At 39.3% G+C, this 25,371-nt stretch overlaps 2 protein-coding genes across 2 annotated transcripts; both read right to left on the bottom strand.

Moving 5' to 3' along the window:
- Window positions 1-630: 630 nt before the first annotated feature.
- Window positions 631-13,655, bottom strand: mindy4b (MINDY family member 4B). Its single transcript, XM_036555675.1, has 13 exons — window positions 13,574-13,655; window positions 8,606-8,712; window positions 8,499-8,526; window positions 7,127-7,303; window positions 6,732-6,851; window positions 3,885-3,982; window positions 3,638-3,803; window positions 3,428-3,493; window positions 3,206-3,276; window positions 2,452-2,524; window positions 1,311-1,487; window positions 1,009-1,189; window positions 631-773 (listed from the first exon to the last, which is right to left on the bottom strand). The coding sequence occupies exons 2-13, from the start codon at window positions 8,710-8,712 to the stop codon at window positions 631-633; spliced, it is 1,407 nt and encodes a 468-aa protein (XP_036411568.1). The 5' UTR covers window positions 13,574-13,655.
- A 2,526-nt stretch (window positions 13,656-16,181) lies between these two features.
- On the bottom strand, window positions 16,182-21,441 carry clrn1 (clarin 1). The gene is made up of 3 exons (XM_036555668.1): window positions 21,189-21,441; window positions 18,900-19,079; window positions 16,182-16,447 (listed from the first exon to the last, which is right to left on the bottom strand). The coding sequence occupies exons 1-3, from the start codon at window positions 21,439-21,441 to the stop codon at window positions 16,182-16,184; spliced, it is 699 nt and encodes a 232-aa protein (XP_036411561.1).
- Window positions 21,442-25,371: the final 3,930 nt, after the last annotated feature.

Below are 25,371 nucleotides of genomic sequence, written 5' to 3'. Positions count from 1 at the left end.
GCTATTGGTATTTTGCTTGGCAAACTGTTTTGGCCAGTTGAGTTAACTGTTATTTGTTTTTTGAATGAGGAAAACACCTTTGTTTGAATGTAAAAGTAAGTAATAAGCTGAACGACACAAATGTCTTCTATTCCATATATAGTGGAAGGATTTTTTTAGTGTTCAGATAATATACAAACTTTAGCTGTCATAAGTCAAGATATATCCTTACTTATTAAATTATATTATTATATCCATCTTAAGAAAAAGACTGCAAATTAAGAAAAAAAAGTCTTTGGTAGGCTCCATACATTTATCAGTCAACACAATCCTGATGAAATTTTTCCTTTGATATTTCAGGGCATGTATACAAATGTAAACAAAAAAAAATAAGTATGGCAGAAATACATCATGACTGCTTCTAAACTGTATACATACATAAAAAAATCAGGCTTACTTCAGATCCAGCTCATGAATTTTAACATCAGTGTAACTCCTGGAGAAAGAACAATGCTAAGAACTTAATATCAAACATGTTTTTTTCTATTTGTATGTTATAAAATACAAATGTAGATTTTACTATAGTTTAAAAACATACCATTTTGAGATTAAAGTCATGCTATCACAAATCTTTGAATTGTTCAAACCTCTTCAGAAATATGGTACTGTGCCATTCCAGTCAATTGCAGCTCCCTCCCATTTGGTCCTGATGGTCATCTCCAGTGAGGGGAACCTCCTTTCTAGATCTCCTTGATTGTCTCCACTTCCAGCCTCCCAGTGGTGGGAGTGTGTGTCTGAAACATGACATTTAGAAATCAAAGAGTAAAATCAAGTCCTTTTTACTACCTTGTGGTCAAATTCACTGAATTTCTGCTGACCAATCTACTCCAACTAAATCTAGAATCTAGACATTTGATCCAACAATGTAAAACGCGATCCGGTTTTAGCTCTGCAGGTTTGCATCAGGCGCTGCTCAAAAGACCAAGCTATGCTAATAATAAAAGTGTGTAACAGGTACAGTAACATTACCTATTGTGAGCATTGCAGTACTGCATTGAGTTGGTTGGCCATTGTAAAAGTAGAGGTGGAAGAGATGCTCCATTTTCCAATCAGAGAGCAGAGATCGGGTGGGACTAAACAGAACGCTGTAGGTGCCATTGATGTTGCAAACCCAAATCGGCAGTTTGGGGGTCTTTAGCATACTTCCTACCTGAAGCAGCAGAGTAGCAGATAAGCAGAATTACTGTTTCTGATCATGGAACCCTGCAAATCTTATCTGATACAAATGCTGACTGTATGGACTATGCTGACAGCATGGCTATGTGCTATACCGTAGGAAGCTTTGCATGTTCTGCCTGCTCTCGGCTCCAGTGCAGGTATCCCACGTCACTGCGGGCCAAAACTCCATGAAGAGGTTGTGCTAATGGGCTGCCATCTTCATCATATAACAACGTCCCATTGAAGACATTAGGACTGGCACGACCAGTCAACAGAAGGTTCAAAAGAGCCTAATGAACACAGTTGCAATGACACTGACATGATGGAAGGGGGAAAACACACATAATAAAGAAACTACTACTAAATCCTGCAAGCCTGCAATTAGGTCATACTGGTATCAGAGCATGTGAGCGGTGCGGAGTGGGAGTGGGGAGACATGATTTTAGCATGGAGCGGGTTTGTAGAAATTCGGAGAATTGGTGTACTCTTGCGCTATAAAATCGCTCCAGTATAGCTCCCTCCTGCTCCATCAAGCCAGGCAGTCCCTTTATCCACACTGACTGTATGATGAGTGATGCAGCAGAGACTCTACAGCTTGTACACGAAGCCATTCAAACACAGTTTCTGCGCTGCAGAGCTGTTCAGCAGACCTACATATTGGAAATTCATCGATCACAACAAAGTTCTACAGACATTACACACAGTTAGTCTAGTGTCATACGTTTTTCTGCACGAATGACAGTGAGGGTCGTGTTAAAAGCATGTGCATTTGTTTATTCTCGGCAGTCTTCTAGCTTGTGATTGGGCTGTTGCTTCAACCTCCAAAAAAGCCTGAGTAGCACAGAACGTTTAACTAGTTTTCGCTTCATAACGGTCATAAATTATTCATGATTATTCATAACTCATGAAACAAAGTGTGCAGTGTCTTGTCCATACATTCAAGACATAAAATAAATACCATAAGAATGGATCATATGGAAAGGACATGGAGCAAGGTTCCTCTGACATGAGAGCGAGGAGCGAGTGAGGTGCGGGAAATAGAAAAATTAGAGCGGAGCTGGAGCAGAGTGATCACAGAAATGCTCTGAGCGATAAGCGGAAATGTCCGCCGCTTCACTCCACTCACATGCTCTGATTGGTATATTTTGAAATAAAACTACAAGTTGTTTTTATGAAAAATGCAGTATATCTAAATATAACACACATGTACCATGTGCTGTACTTATATAGTCACTTTTCCCCATAGACACCTACCTGGCGACAACCAAAGTTGCCCAAACCCAAGTGTAAGAGATGAGTAGTGGTGAAATCCAGGTCTTCTTGTAACCTTAAAGCATAATTAGGGGGACTGATTTAAGTAACATATTGTTGCTATCCAAAAGAAAACATGTATCTCCATTTTTGTTATTATTTTTCTACATCATTAGAACACAGCAGCTGTCCTTTACACTGTGTGAAAATTTCATGACAAACAGACCAACAGAAATGGAACTGGAATAAAAACTCTTTACATTAACTTATGCTAACAGTTGATAATGTGTTAATAATTTCTTTGGACAGCAATGATATGCTGAACAAGCTTATAAGTTTCTTGTGTTTTACTACACTTATTAATACTCTCCATGACCTGCTACTAACATTCACCTTTTGAACCATATTGTGTATTACATTACGCTACACTAGACGAAATACAAACTAAGCCGGCTTAACTTGAGCAAGTTATGCTACATGTTCATTTAGCTTTCATACACAATGTGCACGAATGCAGTCATTCTCAACACTACTGCTAAAAGCCAATCAAATGTAGGCCTATGCATTTGTAGACGCTGGGGCGAAGCATGTGGCTGATGTTGGAAATATGTAATTATCACTTGCATGTTAAGAGTTACAGGTCAGATACCCCTGTTCTTTGGTGTTTTCAGGTATTACTTTCTCAGTGTAGATTTAAATGGCAGCTGGGTAAACCGCTCATTTATTTCCTGAATAAACAGTTAAACTATGGACTTACCTAACGATGGACCTGGAGAAGATCAAGCTATACAGAAAGAGAATGACCCCATGGCTTCCTTCCTCATTGAACTTGATGGGAAATAAGGTATATTTATTAATTAATATTGACAGCAAACAAGTAAAGTACTGAACTACTGAACGTGTAAAGTTATATTGCAAAAAAAAAAAATGGAATGAGCAAAACTACAAAATCCAAAACACAGCACTAATAAATACTCACACACTGAATATGTTCATAAATGAATTTCCTTGTATCTTCCTTCTTTTTGAAGGTAAAAAGTTGCAACTGAAATTACCTATGCAAATGAATTTACATCTATGCAACTCATTTACAGTACAACTCACTCACAACATGGTTTGGTTTTATGTGACTTACAGACCATATGTTGTTTGAGAGATGTGATATTGGACACTGCATGGTAAACAGTACCTTCTCTGTGAAGTTGTCCAGTTTGTAGTCCAGGTGGGGGGTAAAACAGCGCTCAGGTGTAACCAAGGAGACGGTGGCAGTACGCTCCTCACCAGCTGTCCACAAAATGTCAGCCAAAGCAGTGGCCAATGCCCTCTCCTGCTCCTTCTCCCCCACCTCCCCCAAACTGAGTGACAGAGCAGAAGATAACAGTGATTAAGGTTATTCATTTGTTTCACTGCACATTTGTGATATTTTCAATGATCACCTTTCCATCGTGCAGCACTCTGAGTCTACTGGCCGTGTGAAGAGCAGGTATTTGATAATGTGAGCCTGAACTGCCATCTGTACAGCACGGGCTCCCCCCTAAAAGAAAATGACTCAACTTTAATGTGTATTGTTAAACAGAGTTCAGTCAGTTTGGCATGTTTACTTTCCTGACATTGCCCAGCTAATTTGTTGTGCACACTCAACATGCATTCATAAGTTATTGTGGTGGCTACAAACAGGGCAACAAAGTACAAAACTTTGCCTGTAAAGCAGATCAAAAGTCACAACAAATATGCTGACAAATGAAGACTGTGTGCTGCTTTACTAAAAAGAACCTAAATTAAATGAGAAGGTGGGCTGTGTGGTAGCAGAATCGCTCTGAGAGGGTGGATGAAGAATATGGCTGCATCCAAAATAATATGGCAAAATTCAACATTGAGAATTAGCTTAGTGTGTCTGAAACAGGAGTATTCATCAGAGAGTAGTCAAAAAGTACATTATATCTCTCTTGTCCAGCCTCTGTATTGCCCTTTATAGTGTCCCTTGCTGAAACATTCAGAATTCAGCTTAAAATGACAGTTAAGGATATTAATTTGTTTCACTGCATAACTCAGATACATTTTTGAATGCAACAAGTAGATGTGCTGATATGCAATTATAAGGTATACAGTGATATTTAATACAAAATAGGTTCACTGCATTTTAGAATTTCGCCAGAGAATTTTTACACATAGTAGCCCTGGTGCCCACTACACTGTCACATTGTAATCCCATGCTTTTAGTGTTTCATTGGTCTGGGCACTTTTACAGGTCACTGTAAAGGTTGCAATGCAATCCTTTCATACTATCCAAAGCACCATGTGTCATCCACCCAGCCTATCTAGGGGAAAACAAAGACATGATGGCCAAAAAAAATTCCAGAAATGAATGAAGAATGCTGTCCCCTCATACAAAAAGCCATCATCAGGGAAGTTTTTTTTTTTTTCCAAAGAGAGAAATCCCCAAAATGTACAACCACCACCTTGTATTGCTATTAAAAAATATTAAAACCTTACATGAATGTACATGTAATTATCACAATATTACATTTTTATATCGACACATGCCTAGCAACAAGATGTAAAAATCAAGTTTAAAGCATTTGCATGCTTGTGTGAGATGTGTAACATAATTAAATAGTAAAAATATTATTAAAAAAAAAAACAGAACCTGGCCAAAGAAAACAGTACACAGGCAGAAGAAAAGGCAACTTTTCAGGGGTGTAGCACGAAGAAGACAATTCTTAAATGGTAGAGACAGCATCACACTGAAAACTCTCTACCAGTTAAGATGATCTTAACACAAAGATGCTTTTGGGAAACTGGCTTACTGGAATTAGCTTAGTGTGTCTGAAACAGGACTATTCATCAGAGAGTAGTCAAAAAGTACATTGTAGTAGCTCTTTTGCCCACTACACTGTCACATTGTGATCCCATGCTTTTGTTAATATTTGTACAGCTCTTTTAGTGTGTCATTGGTCTGGGCACTTTTACAGGTCACTGTAAAGGTTGCAATGCAATCCTTTCATACTATCCACTATCATTTGAAGTGCACAGACAGACATTTGGACACAGACAAAGAAAACTATTTGACTGAAGAAACATCATTTACAGGAGAATTTGGTCCAAGACCCAAATGTTACTGCTGACCCCAGAAAAGTTTTGCCATAAATGATTCTTGACATAATGGATTTTCCCTGTAATGTTATGCAAATGTACTAACTGAACAAATGGAAAATAACTCTAGGTACCTCAAGGATGCCACTGATCTGTAAGTAAGTCTTACAGTAATGTTTTAAGTTCATTCAAAAATAACAAAGGTGATTAGTGACATTAACACGCCAAGAAAGATTTGGTCAGATTACGCTGATCAAGATAAGCTGAGAGACAATCACAATAGGAAAGAAGAGAGGAGCGTGGTGCAACACAACCTCTCTTCTCTTATGCACCATGTTTAGCAGTATGCCAAGAACAGGTCAATCTGACTGATTACTGGAACATGTGCATGTGTCTGACATATGACCTTATATCTTACTCTGACATTAGATCTTCCATCTCAGTTTATATTGTATAAGAAGCAAAGACATTCTGAAAGTCATACTGCAACATGTCCTCGATGAAGAAAGTTGCATTCTCTATTTTAATGAGTGTTTAACACAAGATGTTTGAACAAATACAGAAAGATAGAGGCAATAATACATAATTACTGTTTATTAGCTGAATTTAGCAACAAAAAAAATACATTGTGGTCTGTGTAAAAGGAATATTTTATATTTCAGGGTTTTTTTCCAATTTGTTCAATTCTGCTCTGAAATTTTGTAGAAACATGTCATATTTAAGTTTGCTTCATTTACAGAATGTGTTAACTCTTTATCACTTAGAAAATCAACAACCAGGTGTGTCCAAACCTTTGCATACAACTAAGTCATCAATGATACGAAACAGATCCATCTGAGAGATTAATGCAATGTTTAAGGTCAAAATTGAAAGTGGGGAGTCATGTATCTGCATAATCTCTCACAATCTCCTCCCTGGATATATGATTTTAGGCTCACAAGATGACACCTAAGATGCAAGATGCATCAACTCAGAAAGCTCTTTCTTTTAGTGCTGTGTGCACAGGGTACAAACTGTTTCTTCCTGTTTTGTCACTTCATGTTCGCTTGTGTTTCTTGTAAAAATCGAGTACTAGGTCATGGCCATGACCTAAGACATCAAAACATGATTGCATGATCGCATTACTAAATCTCAATAAGACGACAGTTTAAGATGACAATACAGAGACAGTTTTATAATGAATGACTCACTCTTTCTGCCTCCAGAGCGTAAGACAGATTTGAGTGGGGCTCCCGGAACTTGAAGAAAGATTTCTTCCACTCATAGTTGAAGATGTGGAACGTGTTTCCAAACAAGATCTTTCTCAGACTCTACATGAGAAACAAAATCAAACATTACAAAATTAGTAACTGCATTCTTGACTTGCCTCTCACTGCTAACTAAACTAATACCCCACTACTGCTCTAGTTAGCTCTGAGTTTCTCCAAAGCACGCCCCCTTGCACAGTCCACCAGACTGAAGTCTAATTATTAAATGATAAGTCTATACTCTCCTTTGTCTGAGGCATACGCTCTAGAAGCACATCTGACGCAGAGGGAGGCAGGCCCACTAGGGTCAAGTGACAGGCTCGTTTTCCATAACTCACCATGGCGAGTTCAGGCGACACAGGGTGCCCACCCAGACTCGGGGAGACAACAAGAGAGTGGGGGATGGAGTAAGGCACCATCAGCGGGTTAACGTAGCCTGTGGGTGTCTGGGCTGAGGTTGAAGACCTAGAAACATCCTCAGTCTCTTCCTCAGCTTTAATCCTTTCAGGTGCTCTCTATAGGAGTTAGAGACAGAGGCAGAGGGAGTGTTAATTGTTACCACTGTAATGACCTTTGTAATACTGCGATCAGAGAAGCCTGAAACATGTATATGGTGCCACAAGCATGTCACATACTGCACAGCACTAAATTCAATTCAAATAAATAAGACTTATTGTCATCTCTTTGTAATAAAACCTGTTGTTTTTCAGTGTGCTTTAAGTACTGATATCCACGGTATGCTCAGATGGTTCCGCAATGGTTCCATTTCCCAGACTAAGATTAAGCCTAAATAGGATTTTCAATGGTAAAACACTATTTACATTGTAGTTTAGTCCAAGGTTAGGCTTAATCCTCATCCATGAAACTAGCCCAACATGTAGCAACATAACCACAATACACTTTTCCACAAGTGTAGTCGTACTATATGTTCAACTTCATTAAACATATTTAGTCTCAAAAGATCTAGTTCAGCCTTCTTCTCTGGATTCTTAATTTCTGCTCTCACTCCTCTTTTCTCGGTCTCTCTAATACTAGCGCAGTCATTCATGGCTGACTTCCACAAACAATGGTATTAAGTCCAAAAACAATCCCAGACCACAGAGAGGGTCTCAGCTTCACGACACCAAATAAAAATTTTTAGGTGATCACTCACATCCTGGCTTCTCTTCACCTCCTCTTGAAGAAGCTCTATGTAACTGAGCCTGGAAGGCTGTAGAGTCCTAATGGTCTGTAATAGCTGCTTATAGTCCGCCATTGCTACATGCACTTGGTGATCGCACGGACCTTCACTCTCACACATAGTTCCGGTACTTGGTCCAGTGAGACAGTGGAAAAACAAGGTAAAGGGAGTATAAAAAGAAATGATGCTGATGAGGCGGAGCAGGAATTACCACCCCTCTTGCTGCGTCCCGGGGTTTAAAGGATATCAGGTTGGTGGCAAGCATCACAGCCACACACATACACAGGCTTCACACACACATATCACTTTGACTGGACAGAAATGACATAGAGTTACCTGAGCCCACTCTGTCTGAAGGATCAGTTATCGTATTGTCAGGCTTAACCACATAAAGACAAGGTTTGACCAAGAGTTATTTGATATCAGAGCAAAAGCTGTGCTTCTCTCTACACTGACTCCTTCATACTAAAACAGTTGCATAACTGGCAGGTAAAAGGAAAGACAAATAGAAACTGAAAACTTAAACTTACCTTGGCAAAACAGCCTTGTAATTCCAACCTGCAAAAATAAACACATGGTGTGAGGAGGCCAGTAAGACAGGCTGAACAGTTTAAAAACATCCCACACTTCTTCTCACCCTTGTGTGTTGAAAATTTCTCTCCATTTATCAAGCTCTGCTATTTGGCTGAGGATGTCGTCCAGCTCCGTGTTGACTTGTGTAGCACTCTGAAGGCTGCCTTCCATCTGCAGGTGACACAAACACACACACATACACACACCTCTGGTAGGTGACACACTACTTAAAGGGCCCATATCATGAAAAACTGAATTTTCCTCACTTTTGAAATAAAGAGTTTGATGTATCATGTAAACAATGCAAAAGTTTTAAATTGTACCAGTCAAACCAGCAAAAACAGGCAATTTTCAATTATTTTGTTTGAATATATTTCAAGTCATTTTAGTGATGTCACATTTACATTTCCACTAAAACTGCCCAGCAGCCATTCAAAAAATATATTTATATATTGGCACATCCTGCCACTGGCCATGCTGCTATAGGACAGGAGGTGTGGCCATGCAAAGCGACCAAGCAAAGAGGGCCTCGGTTAGCACCATGCTCATGGTAAGAGAGACATATATTATGGATATTATGGATTGTTGTTAGCTTAACAAATGCATCAGTGTTGGCTGTGCTATTCTGTACTGGGCTGTGGGGTAGCCAGTGTTGGCGCCTACTGTAAAGTTTATGGTTTATATTTAAAGTGTATGGCTAGGCATGACCTGCCTGCTTCCCGACCATGTTAGTGGCAATTCGGCAGTTCTCCCTTGCTGCCTGTTCAATAAAAGAGCATTTGCCTTTAAAGCACAATCTTTCCTACATCTTCAGCAACTCAAAGGGAAAAGGCAGACAAGACCGAACCTAGCCAAGCCCGCAGAAGAAGAAGCTTGGTAGTGGAGCCCAGCTGGAGGACGGCAAAAGAGATGGCAGCAAGGACGCCTGGACGACAGACGGCGACGGGGACCTTATGACGGAGCAGTGTAGCGGCAGAGCTCAGTGAGATGGTCCAGCAGGCATGTCCGGCATCCAAAAGGAGCCCGGCACAGGAGTTACTGCTGGGGCACTTCCTGTGCGCTCATGAGCAGCACCACTGCCAGCATCGACGGCACGGTGAGCTGACGCCACGCTAGGGGAGAAGGATGCAGCGCTCAGTCTTTCTGATGTGGAGGACACAGCCCCGAGCAGCAGCGCTCCCTAGCTGCCTGTTCAGTAAAAGAGCATTCACCTTTAAAGCTCAATGTTTCCCGTGTTGTCTTCCTCGCTGCTGCTACAATAGAAAATCACTCTACACGACGAAGTAAAAACTGCCTCTTTAATTCTAAGGGATAAAGTGAGGCTGAAAAATAGTAAGATAAAAATTAATTTTGAGTGTTTTTGGGAAACACAAATGTTAAGTGGACCGCAACGACGGCGGATTGGAGAGGTCGGCCGGTGCAGTGCGTTCAGAAGGTGCCCCAGCCTTAACTCCACATGTGCCAGATCCTCAAACGCAGACAAGACTGCCGGCCGTGCGTGCCTGCCCGAAGTATCACCGGAGAGCCTTTGGACGACGCATGCACGAAAATATACATCAACCCAGAGCCGGTTTAAGAGGAGCCTGCCCACTCCTTATTTTCCCGGTTATATCAAAAGACTGCGAAATGCCAGAGGGCGCCCGCGAGCGAATTCAGTGAATGGGAGAAAATGGAGCTCATCGGCTAAAAACGAAAAGTTAAAAAAGTTTCTAATCACTTGCCCAGACCTTTCCTTTAATTTTAGAAAGTAGAAGGATGTATTTCACTAAAACAGCAAAGAAAACTTATCCATATGTTTCCTTTTTTTTCTGGGCAGCAGAACACTGGCATTACTGCTACTGAGTGCCGATTAGTTGGCGAGAGGAGCTGTTCAGCAGTGGCTGTTCGCGCTCACAGACATCAAGGGTGTACATGTGGCGCTGTTTTAAACTGCTATAATTTGAAAGCTCTTAAAAATATAACAGTGGTGTTAAAATGTTTTATGCTATTCAGTGTTCAGGAAATGACTGTATTCTTTTACATTAAAAATGTTTAAGCATTTATAAACTATGATTTTGCTCAAATGCTCCATATTAACCCATTCATTTTGGACTCGAGAGCGCCCTCTAGCGTTTGAGAAACCCGGAAGACATTACAGTGTGGTAAGTTCTCTGCATGAACCAACCCGATTTGGACTACACATGCGCGATATCTTTGATGCGCATGCGTAGTCCAAATCGAGTTTCTGGTTCAAGTCGGGGAGTGACCATGCTGCTCCGCCCAGGATCAAATAAAATACAAGGGAAAAGTAGGATATGAGTTCTTTAAGAGGTGGCGGGAACCCATGTAAGCGGAAAAGCGCGTGCAAGCACAAGGTCTAAATTACCCTCGCTGAATGGTTTCAGTGAGGCAGAAGGAGACACTTAAGCGTGCTTTCATCTGAGAAAAAGAAAAGGCAGGCAAGCTTAAAGTACATTACCTATCACTCGGCCATGGTCATGGTCATGTATAGTGAGGTTTAACACGGCTGAGCTCTCCCGGAGATAAATAATTCACAATAATGCAGCCAGTTAAACTGCCCTCGCTGGGTTCGCCTACTGCTCCTGAGCTCTGTATCTACAAACTGGACAGTGACTCGCCTGTTGGTAAATAAAAACACCTCAATAAAAGCGCATGATAACATTAAAGGTAAGTTTAACTTAAAATGTGTCCCCTTGAAGGACTTGGCCAACAACAAAAGCTAAACTGTATGTCAAAGTCTGGTATTCCAGTTTGCAGATGAAGTGGACCAAATGCAACGCTCTAGGGCGCCATCTTCTGGGTCTTTTAAGTACCTGCCGTAACCAAAGGCGAAGAAAACCGAGCAGTTCCTTCGAGCCGCGGGCGAATTTTGTTCAAAGTTCATTCGCATGTGATTAATTAATGAATTAAGCATCATAGTGTTGGCCTTGGTCTATATTTTCATACGAGTTTGTGAACATACAGCTCTTATAACGTTCTCTTTTCTTGCAGTACGCTTTTCAGCTTTGCATCTATTTAATGTTTTACTAGCGTCACTTACGTCACTGGCTACTTTTAATTTTTTTTTCGTGCACTCCGATTGGCCCGTTGAAATTTCCCTCTGATTGGCACCCTCCTACGATATGTTTTTTAACATTATTATTATTATTATTATTATTATTATTATTATTATGCAGTTACAACAGTTACACCACACATCCCTACAAGTAATTGGGCAAATTAATAAACAGCAGAAAAAGTGTAATTTAAACAATACACAAAGTGAAACACAATAAAATATACAAACGTCACCAAACTATTGTAATAGCAACATCATAATTATAAGCAGATATTTAGGGATTCAGAATATGCAATGCTCCAGATAGTTGTTCTTTTTTTGCTTGTCATTTTAAGGGCTGTAATCCAATGCTCCATTTCTGTTCTTAACACCGTCCTGTGGTTTAGCTGGTTAGTGCAATTTTCCTTCTACTGACGACATAAAGTGTGAAAGTTTGGATTCAAAAAGAGCACAAAATCACAAAACGCTGTACGTGTATTCATTTAATACACAAGACAAGCGGATCAGTGTCAGTTCCCCTCTGTCTTCTCCTGTCACGAGATTGTCTCCAGGAACGTGGAGCTCATCTATAGGCCTTGTTGATCAGAAAAGAGTCCTTTGTCTCTGGATAAGCCCTCTGCAGGGTCACTTTGATGCATGTGGAAAGTTCAAAGTTGCAGTCAAAAGTTTCACTCATATCGGTATCAAGAACAGAAACCGTGTAAACTGTAAGTGGATGAGTCAGAATCAGACTGACTTTAACATTTAGAACCACTTTTATAAAGAATCTGAGTCAGAATTTGTCCCAGAATTTATGTCAGATCCGGGATACAGATTAATAAACTGGATCACATCTGTTCAGGTTCTGAATCACGTATTTTGAAACTGAATAACGGAATCACTCAGAATCAAAGTCAGACCAAGAATCAATTTATATCTCAAAATCATATGTGGGGTGCTGGGTGACGTCAACTTCCTCTTCCACAGTGAGGCTTTTATATCTTTAAAAAGACGTCATAGTTGGCTGGTTCTGCGACGCATGTAGCAGGTTACGTGCATGTTATTCCCCTCTATAAACGCTAGAGGGTTGCCAGCATCGCAACAGATGGTTTTTGAACCAATATCAAACCAAACCAGTAGCAAACGTCAGTAGATCACTGTGTAAACGAGAAAAGCTGAAATAACAAGCGGGCCATAGAAATACTGAGATATATTCAAGAGCGCTGTTTCAGAAACACAACTAGTTTATAGAGACACTGTATTATATGAGCTCAACTTTAGCTGCTGCTAACTCTTCTTCAGAGCAATCAGAAATAGTTGAGGACGCCTGGGATGAAAAATGTTAATATTCCAGTAAGTCTTCACTGTTAGAGCTCTCACAGATCGTGAGACTGTTACTGAGACATCTCGAAGGCTACAAGTGAACAGAGGTTGCAAGCTTGGTAGCTTTTGAAACTGCCTTTTAGAGAGACTATATTAGAGTTCTGAAAAAGCTTTGGAAATCATAGAAGAGCCTTTTTAATTCATTACGGTATCAATAGCTATATGATTTTATTTTTTACACTTTAATGCAAAGGTAACTTAATTATAGCATGTAAGTGTTTAAAATTACTTAAAATGCAGATTTTAATATAAAACATTTTAACAAAATACATTATTTGGAACTGGAAATACTGGAAATAAAAGAGCATTTTATATAAATTATTTAAATTAGAAGAAATGTGACTTAGCTTAAGATTTTCTTGTTTCCGTCAGTTTTAAAAGAAAGATTCACATTTCATGTATCCTGAATTCAGTTGAGTGACCCAGAACTTAATCCTGGTGCTCTATGTTATACATTTTGCCAATATAACTGAGATCACCTGCACACTCACCAGCTGCCATTACAATCTACATATTTCTTCTGTCTCCAAAACAGGAATTACATAAAGTTGATTGAATCTAAAGCACTGCAAAAAATCATTTAATAACTCAGTGAAAGTTTTACAAGCCTACCTTGTATTTTCCTTTTCATGTAGTGAGACTGGTGCAGAAGTTAGTTAGAAGTTATGGAAGCTCAGATGACTTTTCTCTAAATCCATTCCATACCAAAAATTCAAGCCTCTCAACAAAGCAGAACAAAATCCTCTATTTATATGTTCATGTCACTACGTATTCATGAGGCAGGTGGAAGTGGTGACGTCCTTACTGAATGTCAGACTTCTTTCTTCTGCCAGTGGGTGGAGTACTTTGTTTACAGTAGTTTCAAGTTTATGGTAACAATGCAGGAGCTTGATTAGGTTATCTTTAGTGAGAAGAACTGTTTTTTGAAAAATCAATTATGTATAAAGTTAAAAAAGCAAACTTACATTTCATTTTTGTTCTGTTGTTGTGTTTATTTTGCTCTTGAGCTATTCAGAGCAGTCTGTTCTTGGATTTAAATGATTAGATGCCGTAATCAAACTGCTTCAGCTTTTAGGCCATGTCATGGGTCTGTAACACATAATGCCTTTGAATAACAGCAGAACATCCACTATAACATCCACTATAACATGCAGTATAAGGGCACACAGAGATTTTCTGTTGCGTCATTTTTTGTAACACTCCAGCACTTTCAATTTGAAATAATATACCTACACTTTCAGAAATAAAGGTATGAAACTGTTACTAGGGCAGTGCCCCTCCTGTCACTGGGGTGGTACCCTCAAGGGTACATCTCAGTACCTTTAGTCAGGGAATATAACTGTACCATAATCCACTGAACGTATGTTTTCTAAGTTGCATTGACTCCACACACCCCGTCTCGTCTCCAGGCTTTTATTTTATTGTTCTGTTTTAAACATTAGGTGATGAAAACGTGCAAATATGTAATTTTCACTTGGAAAAACTTCTTTAAGGTTCACAATTAGACCTTACAACCACTGTTGTACCTTTGAGGGAACATTTACATTGTTTGTACCTTGATGAATGAAAAATGTACCTGCACAGAACCTCTGTATACCAGCATTAAAGCCTTAATTTAAAATAATTTTCTACATTTCAGATGATCTGAAAATTATAGTATAGTGTTGTATTTAGACAGACATGCACTATATTTAGTACCTTTATTTTTAGTAATATCATATTTGCATCTTTGTGAAATGTTTTTCTATTTTCTAGATAAAGACAGAAATAATTTGTAGAATATCATTGCGGTCCAATGAGAAACATATACCTCCAACATCTTAACTTTTCAGGAGAGGGCAAAAATGTTCCTTACTTTTAATGTAAATTAATATGAAGAGGTTTTATTCCAAGTGAATTTGGAACATTTTTATTGGTCCATTCATCATAAAATAGACTATTTAAAATTACATAGAAAAGTAATACATTAAAGTTTCACATAAATGTTGAAATAAGTAAATAACAAACCTTTTCACTCAGTGTGACATTTCCACATGTCTACATAGCATTTAGACACCACAACATCAGTATATCAAGAAAAAACTCATTTTATTTGAAAATCACAGATTTGAGTTGTACGTGCTTTTGCAGCATTAAAACAACAAAACAACAAAAATAGTGTTAAATGTTAAAGGATGAAGTTCATCATTTCATAGATGCAGTACAACACAGAGTAAGGACTAAATCTTAAACAAGCAGTTTTACTCGAACACAAAAACTCCTTTCAAGCCTCATTCAGTAATCAGTTCACCTGCAAGGCCAGTTTTCAGCACATTTGCAGAAAACATTCACCCACCAAAATTTACTATATACAGGTACATAATTTTCCTTTTACAGAAGCAGATCTAGACACTGGTCAGTTATTGAACTGTTTCAGCAGTTTCTGATTGGGACTTTAATCACTAATATCTTACAATACAATTGTGTCCCTATTGGTCACATCTATACATTAAAACGGTTAACTTATACAGACACACTATTAAAGTATCACGTACATTTGAAGTATTTTAATTATTATTCAAATTTGACATTCTTTTTGTACCCTCCATGTTTATTGTTCGTGCTCCATTAACCAATATAAATAAGTATAATTCACATTAAAGGCTAATATCAAAGGTTCTCGTAATTTGAAGTACATTTGCTATTCATAACAGTCATGATCCATGGCACATTGTGGTTGGACATCTAAACAAGAGCATATCCAAGATAAACAGTTACCCAATACAGTTAACCACTGTGCATTAGGGTAGTGTTACAAAGCATGTGAATGCTAAACATAATACAACGAAAGATATAGTTTCCTTACAGAAGAAACAGAGCTGAGCAAACCAATTTCTGCATTTCATCAATTCATTTAAAATACTGAGCCTTAACTGCAGTGGCAGTGAACAGAATACGCAATCAGGAGTGTGGCTGAAAGACTGGGTGCCTCCACTAGCCACCCTGCAGCGCGATAGATAAGACAGCTCTCTCAGACACAGCCAGGACTCTAACTCCAAGGCCTATGCCTCTTCTGAAAGTGAAAGGATGAAGCTTAAGAGGCTCAGATGTGCCTTGCCTATTCATCAGTAAACAAACCACAACAACGGATGTTGCAAGATGCAAGGCTGCTATTGAGAAGCGCTAATAGCCACGATAGGATGTCGTGCCGGGTGGCAGAGCTGGTGAACAATAGGACTGGTCAGTACATGAGATCAGCTGCGCCCGTGGTGGCATCAGACTCTTTGGCCCCCTGGAAAGGAAACTGGACCCCCGCCAGGCGGATCAGTAAGATGTTAAGGCAGTGCACAAGAAAGACCAAGAATATGAGCCAGAAGGAGCGGTCAAACTTCTCACTGCGTGTCTTGTAGACGAAGCTGCCCTCTTTGTAGTTAGCAATGCTCTCAGACAGGCGGTGCAGTTTGACTTCTGCTGCATAGAGGATCAGGACCAGACAGCTGCACAGACCTGCACAACGGGACAAAGTATGTCACATAACTAAAAATAATAGTAGCATAGTAGTCATTTTACAACTTGATTTTTTTTAAAAAAAATTTCTATTAACTCCAGTTATATAACAAAATAAAGAAGAAACAAACTGTAATCTTTTAGTTTATTGACAGGAACATCATTCATCCTGAAATTTAAAGCCCACAGAACTTTTTCACAAATCTCCATTCTCTTAAGTGGTCCTTTAAATTTGGTCTTTATTAGTTATAACATAGAGCGAATTATAACTTTTGCAAACATGTAATTTAGCAGCACTTCGGTGCATTGCTGGCATCCAGGAGAAGCTCATTTAAAAATACCAGTAAATATGAACAGAACTGAAGCAAAAAATATCATTACAGTTTTTTTGCAATTGCTAACAAGCATTTTCAGTGATGAGATATTTTTCAAAATTCTTCATATATTTACCAACACTCTGTTTGGACCAAATCATTAACAATTTTCTTGCTTGGCTGAGAACAGAATGCATTCAGTGACCACAATGTCAGTCAGTAAAACTGTGCATCAGTTTGTAGCTCAATTTGCAAACGCTTACATACAATGTTACACTGAATACCAGAAACTAACACAAATAAAGTGGCAGTCAACTTGCTCAGTCACAAACACTATATCAGATGACATTCAAAGCCCTAAAATAAAAAAAAACGTGTAAATTATGTGCAAATATGCCAATCACGGTTGATTCCTGAGCTGTCAGTCCTGGAGTTATTTTGTTCACAATGGACAGTCCATTATGGGGCCAGAAAACAATAAGCAAGTGCTTATTTGTACATATTTAAGCAAGAGAGGACATTAAGTGTGATGTAAATGAGAACATGTGGCCAATTAATCTGAGGCTTTTTCTTTGCTAGATAATATGAAGTACTGGGCTTTTTAGTTTCTATTACTTCATTTGTTCCTGTACAATAAAGATACACCATTTTGTAATGACTCTCTGATGTAATGATTTTTTATATTCACTCTGAAAAAAATGGTTTGTCAGTTTAACCTGAAAAAAAAAAACTAAAAAAATGTTAGTTTAGATGAACATAATCAATATTTGTTTGTTGGTTTAATAACTCCTGTTACTGGTTAATTAAGTACTTTGTTATTGTGATATCACTGATTTGTCTGATACTGTATAACTAATACCTGAACTCTGCACTAAACTCTGAACTATTTTCTAAAACATGCTCTGTTTGTTCCTCTTTGCCACTATAACCCATAGGCTGAACTGCAGAGTGCTGTAAATAATAGTCTTAATTCTCGCTTCGCGTCTTAATGGGACCAATTACACTGACAGGTTAAACTGCCCATTAAAATGGCACTGTCCATCAGTATGTAACAACAGAGTCATCTGACACTGGTGATGGGCTGACCAGTTGGCACAAATACATTTATTTCCATGCCTTTATTTATTTATTAGGCAAACTAATCCCAACCCTTCTCCTAAGAGTTACATAAAAACAATTTCAGTGTGTTGATCAGTAAATTATAGAGGCTCAGATTCACAGTGCAGAGCTTCAAAAGAACCTTCAGGGATTACATGTGTGTGGGCTTGGAAAAAGAACGAATAGAAAGACAACAATAAAAAAATAGACAAATCTATGCCTCCTTTTGACCGATAACAAATGGCCATTAGTCAAATCGTTAACTGACGCCTAAAATCAAGAACATGACCCATCAAAACATCAATAATAAAGGTTTGAAGCTATTGTAAAATACTTGATATATGCACTCTTCATGTGAATTGTGTCAATGCACTGAGACATGAATGAATTGTGGAATGAAGCACTGATAGGTGGTGTCAGGCATTAATGTGTAAACGATCTGAAACCATATTAAACATACCCTACATAAGAACGTGGATTTGCTTAAACAAAGTGACCAACAACTATACTCATGGACAAAATAGTAGTCACATTTCTAAGTGCTTGCAGACGTTTGCCTACATTATGGTACATGTTTGTAGCTATTCTATCATTCTCATAAGAAGTGGTACCAAAAGCACTATTTTTAGCTGTGCGTCATATTTTAGGTGGCCTATCTAGTGTAATCAACTGCCCATAGCACCTTTCAAATGGGAACTGTTGTTATTGGAAATTAATTTTAAAAAATAAATGAACAGTTTTTAACCAACAACACTGATTGATCAACTGTTTTTTTGTTAGTTATTTACATTCCTTGTTCAGATACAGGAGTATCTGTGTGTATGTGTGTTTGTTTTAGCACATTTTCAGGCCAAAAATGTCCCTACATTGGTTGAAAGCTAGAGGAAAAACAAGCCTAACATAGAATATCAGAGTCAACAAAGATTGTAAAGCTTTTATAAAAACGTTTAATGTTTTAAATCTGGAACAGCAAAACCTTTTTTTTGGTACTGAGGTTACCTATTTCCTGACGCTATAAAAGCAAGTGTGTTTGTACTTACAGCTGATCATGTTCCACAGATAGAGGCCCAGCGGCCCATGCAGGGTCTCGTACGGATTACCAAAGGCATTGTACGTGAAGAAGGCACAACATATGGAAGAGAAGAGGATGAGCACAGCACAGAAGAAAATCACGCTCACGTGAAGACTGGCTGGGATCACATCCACCAGGTCAGGAAAAACTACAGGAAGAACAAGATAAGATAAAAGATTAGAAGTCCCCAAAGGGAAATTCAGTCATACCAGATTAGCATAATGTATACAACAGTGTACAGGGACTGTATAACAGTATGTGCACGATGCACTCAGAAGATGTAAAAATAAAAAGTAGTCATGTAAGTAACACCACCTCCCACTTTCCTCAAGCTGTGTTTAATCTATACCTGTGCAGTTCCAGAGAGCTTTATGATGCTTTTTTCAGGAGCTTCATTGAAACTGAATTAATCAATAAATATTTCAGTAATACTTATTATGGATGAGTGATGAAGTTATAGAACTACTCATCCTTTAGATTTGTTTTAAAAAACTGAATAAATACAAGCAATTTCTGAAAAGAGCCTACAGTTCAGTCTTTATGTAAAGGTTTCATTTCTGGGGTTAAAAAGATGAGATCAGACAAAAGGCCTGTGACATAAGCAAGCACAAAGCTTCAGTTTACTCAAACGTTTTCAATCAAAAGCATAAATCTTTGCATGGTCTGTGGAGATGCAGCAGGAGCACAGTGCTGCCTGTGGCTCTGTGGAGCGGAATGCCCCCTGTCTGGGTCACATCCAGAGCTCATTAGTGAAGAATGCTCTGTTATCACATCACTTGTTCATAGTGGCACACTGCAGAGGGAGATTTGGGGATTTGGAGCATCCAGTGCATCTCAATTAAGCCAAAGCATCCCACTGGCTCCCAAAACGATCCAATTTATTGCACTTCATAAATCTGAAGCTTGTGTGTGTCCAGTATTCCCACAGGAGCCATTTCGTTACATTTGAGCGCTTTACTTGCTACACTCAGAGAAAGACAATGGCAAGTAATGTGCAGATGTAGAAAACCATGTATGTGTAATGTGGGCTCAGCTGTGTTTTTCTCATAGTGGTGTCTTTTAAAGGGAAATTCCATTAATTTTTCAAAATTTCTGCATAATTAAATAGATAAGATGCAAACAGAGTCATTCAGAATGGTTTGATGAGAAATGTGCCATTCTAGAGAAGTTTACTGAGAGACAACTGTTTGCAGTGGTGGTGATAGGAACCAGACATCTCAAGAGAGTTATTACACAAAACAGTTACAAATAAGCTGGCTGATGCCTGAAACATTGTTATACCCCTGAGATAAGGTTTTGGCCTAAAACCTATTTTTAACCCCTCAAATGGCCAGGGCCTGCCAGCAGGCCCAACGTTTTATGACACACTTCTATAACCTGTGAATAGCTCAACCAGTTTGCATTGTAGTTATTGAATAATAACCCTTAGTAAGTAATAAGCCTAGGATTTTAAGGGCTTAAAATGCATTCATGCAGAAAGGCACATGCAAGGCATTGAAAGGCAAAGGAGTCCCCAAATTTTTGTTTTCAGATTTATGACATATAAAAACTCAGAAGACATGGGTAAGTTAATTGGTCATGTTGGATAGTAAATAAAACAGCAATATTTGCATTGTAAACATTGCACACCCTGGTTCCTATCACCACCACTGTAAAGAAATCTGAGTCAGTAAGTTTCTCCACAATGCACCATTTTAACCAAAACACTCTGAATTAGTTGGTTTACAAATAAATGATTGAATTATGCAGAAATAAATCAGTGGAATTACCTTTTAGCATCATCTCAGGCTGCGCTTCCTAGTGAATAAAAAAAAAATCATAGAAACCATTAAGAGTTTTTATTGGTTCCTGGTGGTGTGCAATAGTTAGTAATGGTATTTGTGTTTTTCTGATAGGTTGATAAAGAATTCTAATGGTTTAAAAGGTGTTCTGGGACTGATCAGATGCATTTGATTGTTTGCTAATGGGATCTAAAGGTGTCATACAGGAAACTAGTGGTCTCTGATGTTAACCATGAAGCCAGTTTCTATTAGAAACCAAAACCATCAGCTTTTCACCCAAATGTTTCTAATGGTCTTTTTTTTAGCAGAGATGTAAACTGTTATTTGGAAAGTTGTTTATGTTAATTATCTGTGTAATTTATTGCGTGTTTGTTGTTCTTTACTATTTCAAATGTGTTTAATTGAACATATTTTAAATAGTTTAGAGCCACGTCACCTTTTTAAGTTAAAACACCTTTTTTTTACATTGTACTCACAGGAGAAGGAGAGTGGTCTCCCTCCCAGGCCGCACTGCTTCAGCCTCTGGCCGTGGAAGAGCCCGTAGCTCACGGTGCCCATAAATTTATCCAGCTCGGAGCCGGTGGCGTTCACCAGCTGGGCGCCGGTTTGGCACAGCACGCTGGCATTCACCCACCAGCGGGTTCCCATCGCCGCCGCCACGAGCAGCACCGTGCCGAAACTCAGCGCTCCACCAAGCGAGAACACGACCTTCTTCTGCCGGCTGGGCATGATGATGTCCAAACAGGCGGACAACGCAGCGGATCTCTCACAAAAACAGCATCATAGAGAACTCACTATTAACAGAGAGTAGAGCAGCACCGCTTAATGAAAAGTTTCCCATGGCAAAAGTAATCAATTGAGTAAAACACAGCTTGTCTGACGCCTCAGGGTGAAGTGTTTATCGATACGGTTTGGTGTGTCATGTCATCTCCGGGTAAAGTTACAGCGCTCAGTTTCTCCGCTCCGCGTCTCCAGGGCTACCGCTTCAATGGAGTTTTTTTCACACCTGTATTCCGACAAACGCCTTCTGCGCAGCGGTTGGGACCTCGCGTCTTGCGTTGTGATTGGCTCGAAATCTGTAATGTCCTGTGCTGTGACTGGCTACAAGCATCTCGCATCTCACACGTCCTAAGCTGTGATTGGCTAGAAGCATCTCGAGTCCTGCGTTATGATTGGTGTAGACTCGTGTTTTATGATGTGATTGGCTAATAACCCAGTTAGAAACACTCCGGCTGTCTAAATTCTGCAGGAACACAGGTGGGAAAAGCGTCATCCTGATCAATGCTACAGTGAAATGAGACAGCTGCTGGTCCTGTGACCTTATAAACCTGATTAATTGAGCGATGGAGCCGGGTGGGGGGGGGTCGCTCCCCAACTCATTTCAGTGGTATATTAGAATCATAAATGTCAAGTTTATGTGGTGAGTGAATTAGGTTACAGCCTATCACAAGTACTCGTCAATGCAGAAAGAAAAGTCCAGGGGGTGGAGTTGGATTAAAATCCCCGTCTTTCCAGCGCTTCCATTGGTACAGGGGTGGAGTCAGACCAGATCCAGCCCCGCCCACGCAGTCAGAAGTTGCTTGTATTTTCCGTGTCACTATAGACTTAAAGGGGAACTCCACCGATTTTCCAAAATTACTCATTAAATGGTTTAGATGTAAACAAAATAATTCAGAGTGGTTCAGTGGGAAATGTGCTTTTCTATAGAAATTTACAGAGTCGGAATAGTTCACCATTATAGTACTAGGAACCAGACGTCCAAAGCATTTAATGGCTCTATCCCATTAAGGTATTACACAAACACTGGTTATAAATGCGTTGCTTGACACCTGAGACTTGTGATAGTTATAAAGTTTTGGCATAAAACGTATTTTTAGTATAAACTATTACTCCGTGATCACTCACGTGTTTCCCCGCATTCCTAACCGAGATCAAGGTGCGCAAGCTAACACGCTTTTTTCTAGCCTGGAGCCACAGCCAGCAGCAGCTTTTGTTTACAGTTTATTTCTACGGTTTTCATACCCATTTTGGAAGATCCAGGAGGTGTGTTTCCAAAATGTCGTAGCCCCAAATCGATTTGAACCAGAATACACAAATTGCAGTGGCTTTAAGAAGAGAGAGCCAAAAGGGGGAGAGAGAGAGAGATAGACCAACCGGCGCTGAGGCAGAAGAACCTAGGATGAATGGAAATTGTTGGTCTCAACAACAAACCACTTGTTACTCTGCAGTTTATGAGGTATGATATAGAGGCAGATAGCTAGTTATTTCACTGTGTGGCCTACTTTAGACAGTCTGTAAGCTGACAGGCAACACTAATATATGTGCGGTGGCTAACAACAACTAATCTGTTTCACTCACAAATGTTTTCTTACCTTGATTCCAGTTTCTGTGGTGTAAAATACAACAGAGGGAGCAGCAGTTTTGTTTAGCAGTCGGCATTTGAAGAAATCCGCTTTGCATTTTCCCACTTTTCTTGAGTAGTCTTCGTTGTTTGACTTTCATGTTTGTGTGTAGCTTTAAAACAATTAGCCACAACTTCAGGATTTCTGGTACACAGCTCCTCTGATGAATAACGTTACTCGCATAAGTTCTGAGTTTTGCTAACGCTGTGCGACGCAAAAGCCGCCAACCCAAACAACAGAAAAGGCATGCAGGGTGGAGAGGTAGATGCAGGGCGCTGTAGTAGAAAAATAGTATCCAAAGAAAGCGTAGTTTTTTCAGATTTAGCAGTATTTTACCATTATCAGCATGGCATATAAAAACTTATAAGACACATGCAAGTTCACTGGTCATTTTGGATGGCAGATAAAATGGTAATACTTGTCGTGTAGACATAACGATATCTGGTTCCTAGTACTGTAATGGTGAACAATTTTGGTAAATTTCTCTGGAAAGGCGCATTTCACACCAAACCACTCTGAATGATTTTGTTTACATGTAAATTGCATGTGATTAAGTTATTTTGCAAAATCGGTGGAGTTCCCCTGTAAAGTAAACTTGATATCAAAACTAACCCTTTACCTTGTTACCTAATGTGTCTGGATATATTTAGCACAGTTCAACATATTATATAATTATATCTCAGAATTACCGTTAAAAACGATAAAATTTTCATAATCATAATCTTGACTATGTCTGTTAATGCAACTCATTATACATCCAGTAAGGGGTAACAATGTATTAAAAAGCCCATTATGTGGAAATTTCCTCCCTTTTTTAAATAAGAGTTTAATGTAGTATGTAATAAAAATATACTGTTAAAGAAAATAGTGCCTTCTATAGGTCGTCATTTTTAAGCAGTAAGGTCTTGGCTGTCTTAACGGCCCTGTCTGCTTCCCCGGAAAACTGTGGACCATTCCTAGAGAAAATGGCATTCAATGCTGTGATTACTCCTTTGGCTGTGGTGACAGGGATTCTTTCCATTTCAGTCCACCTTCAGTGACAGTCTATTGCTAGAAGGTAGAATGTGCTTCTCAGGACAAAGAGATCTACCCCTGCCAGGGCCGCTTGGGTAAAGCTGATGGTATCAAGGCTTCTGAGTGTTTAGGCTGAGTTTTAAATAGATGTCACACTGCAAAACTGCTTTAGCAATTTCCAGTAAACTACAACTACCCAAGCCCAACCATCACGCTGACTGCTGTCTTCTAGACTTTGCATTTGGATATACCCATGTGTCCCTCATGCAAACAGGCTCGCATTTTGGGGCAACTGTCATCTGCCCTTTCATTAAGAGCCCAAAGTATAGTTCACCCTGATAGATCCAGCAGGGCTTTATCTTTTGAGGCAGCTCTTCTGTCTGCATATGGTTGCTGTTCAGCAATCTTGTTCCAACTTTGATTTAGATGCTGGCAAACACTGATGTACTGCATTTACCAACACCTGTTCTTTAACCTCGAGCTCTCTTCCTTGGACTGTCTGTGCACAACTGAAGCTCTGGACAATGCATTGGCTGTGACAAATAACTTCCCTGGGATATAGACTATGTGTTGATCAAATCTCAACAATCTAAGGTGAAATCTCTGGATTCTAGGGGGGCAGGTAAGCTAGTGCTTTACTTCCTAATAGAGCCAACAATGGTTTGTGGTCTGTCTCTATAGTAAAGTGAAAGCCAAGCAGATGTGAACTGAGTCGTTCACAGGCCCATGTTACTGCCAAGACATCCTTCTCTACCTGTGCATTTCAATGTTCTGTTGGACATGAAAGCCTCAGGGCATCGATCACTGTCATCTTGAATTAGAGTAAGCACTGCTCCTAGTCAAAATCCAAATGCATCAGCAAACACATTTGTCTTGGCATTAGTCTTATATTGTACTAGTCCTCTGTCTAATGCCAGGTCAGCCTTCATTTTTTCCAAACTCTGCCTGCTGCAAATTTTGCCATGCCTATTCGCTCTCTTTAGCCAGTAGATCATGCAGTGATCTTGGAGTGTCTGTGAAAGGGGGGCAAATTCTACCCACGTATGTGGCCATGCCCACAAACAATTGTACGTTTTGCGTATGGGCATTACCACAGTCGCCCTGACTTTTTCTGCATCTAGTCCTATTCTAGCAGCACTTTGTGGCCTACTCTGACTCTGTCTGTGCAATGAACACTTCTCGTTCAGAGTTACAAATAGTGCATCATTTTTTTGAAACTGCATCAGTTTTTCAGCCAATCATA

This window comes from Colossoma macropomum, unplaced genomic scaffold (genome assembly GCF_904425465.1).
Source record: "Colossoma macropomum unplaced genomic scaffold, Colossoma_macropomum, whole genome shotgun sequence".
Classification (NCBI taxonomy): domain Eukaryota; kingdom Metazoa; phylum Chordata; class Actinopteri; order Characiformes; family Serrasalmidae; genus Colossoma; species Colossoma macropomum.
This window is presented reverse-complemented; position numbering and strand designations above follow the sequence as displayed.

Coding starts and splice junctions, on each gene's coding strand:
- mindy4b (XM_036555675.1), bottom strand. CDS start 8,712: ATGGAAGGCAGCCTTCAGAGTGCTACACAAGTCAACACGGAGCTGGAC. Junction 7,304..8,498: donor TACAAGGCTGTTTTGCCAAG/GTAAGTTTAAGT, acceptor TAACTCCTATAG/AGAGCACCTGAAAGGATTAA. Junction 774..1,008: donor TACTGCAATGCTCACAATAG/GTAATGTTACTG, acceptor GTCATGTTTCAG/ACACACACTCCCACCACTGG.
- clrn1 (XM_036555668.1), bottom strand. CDS start 21,441: ATGCCCAGCCGGCAGAAGAAGGTCGTGTTCTCGCTTGGTGGAGCGCTG. Junction 19,080..21,188: donor GAGACCACTCTCCTTCTCCT/GTGAGTACAATG, acceptor TTCTTCCTGTAG/TTTTTCCTGACCTGGTGGAT. Junction 16,448..18,899: donor TCTGTGGAACATGATCAGCT/GTAAGTACAAAC, acceptor CCCGTTGTGCAG/GTCTGTGCAGCTGTCTGGTC.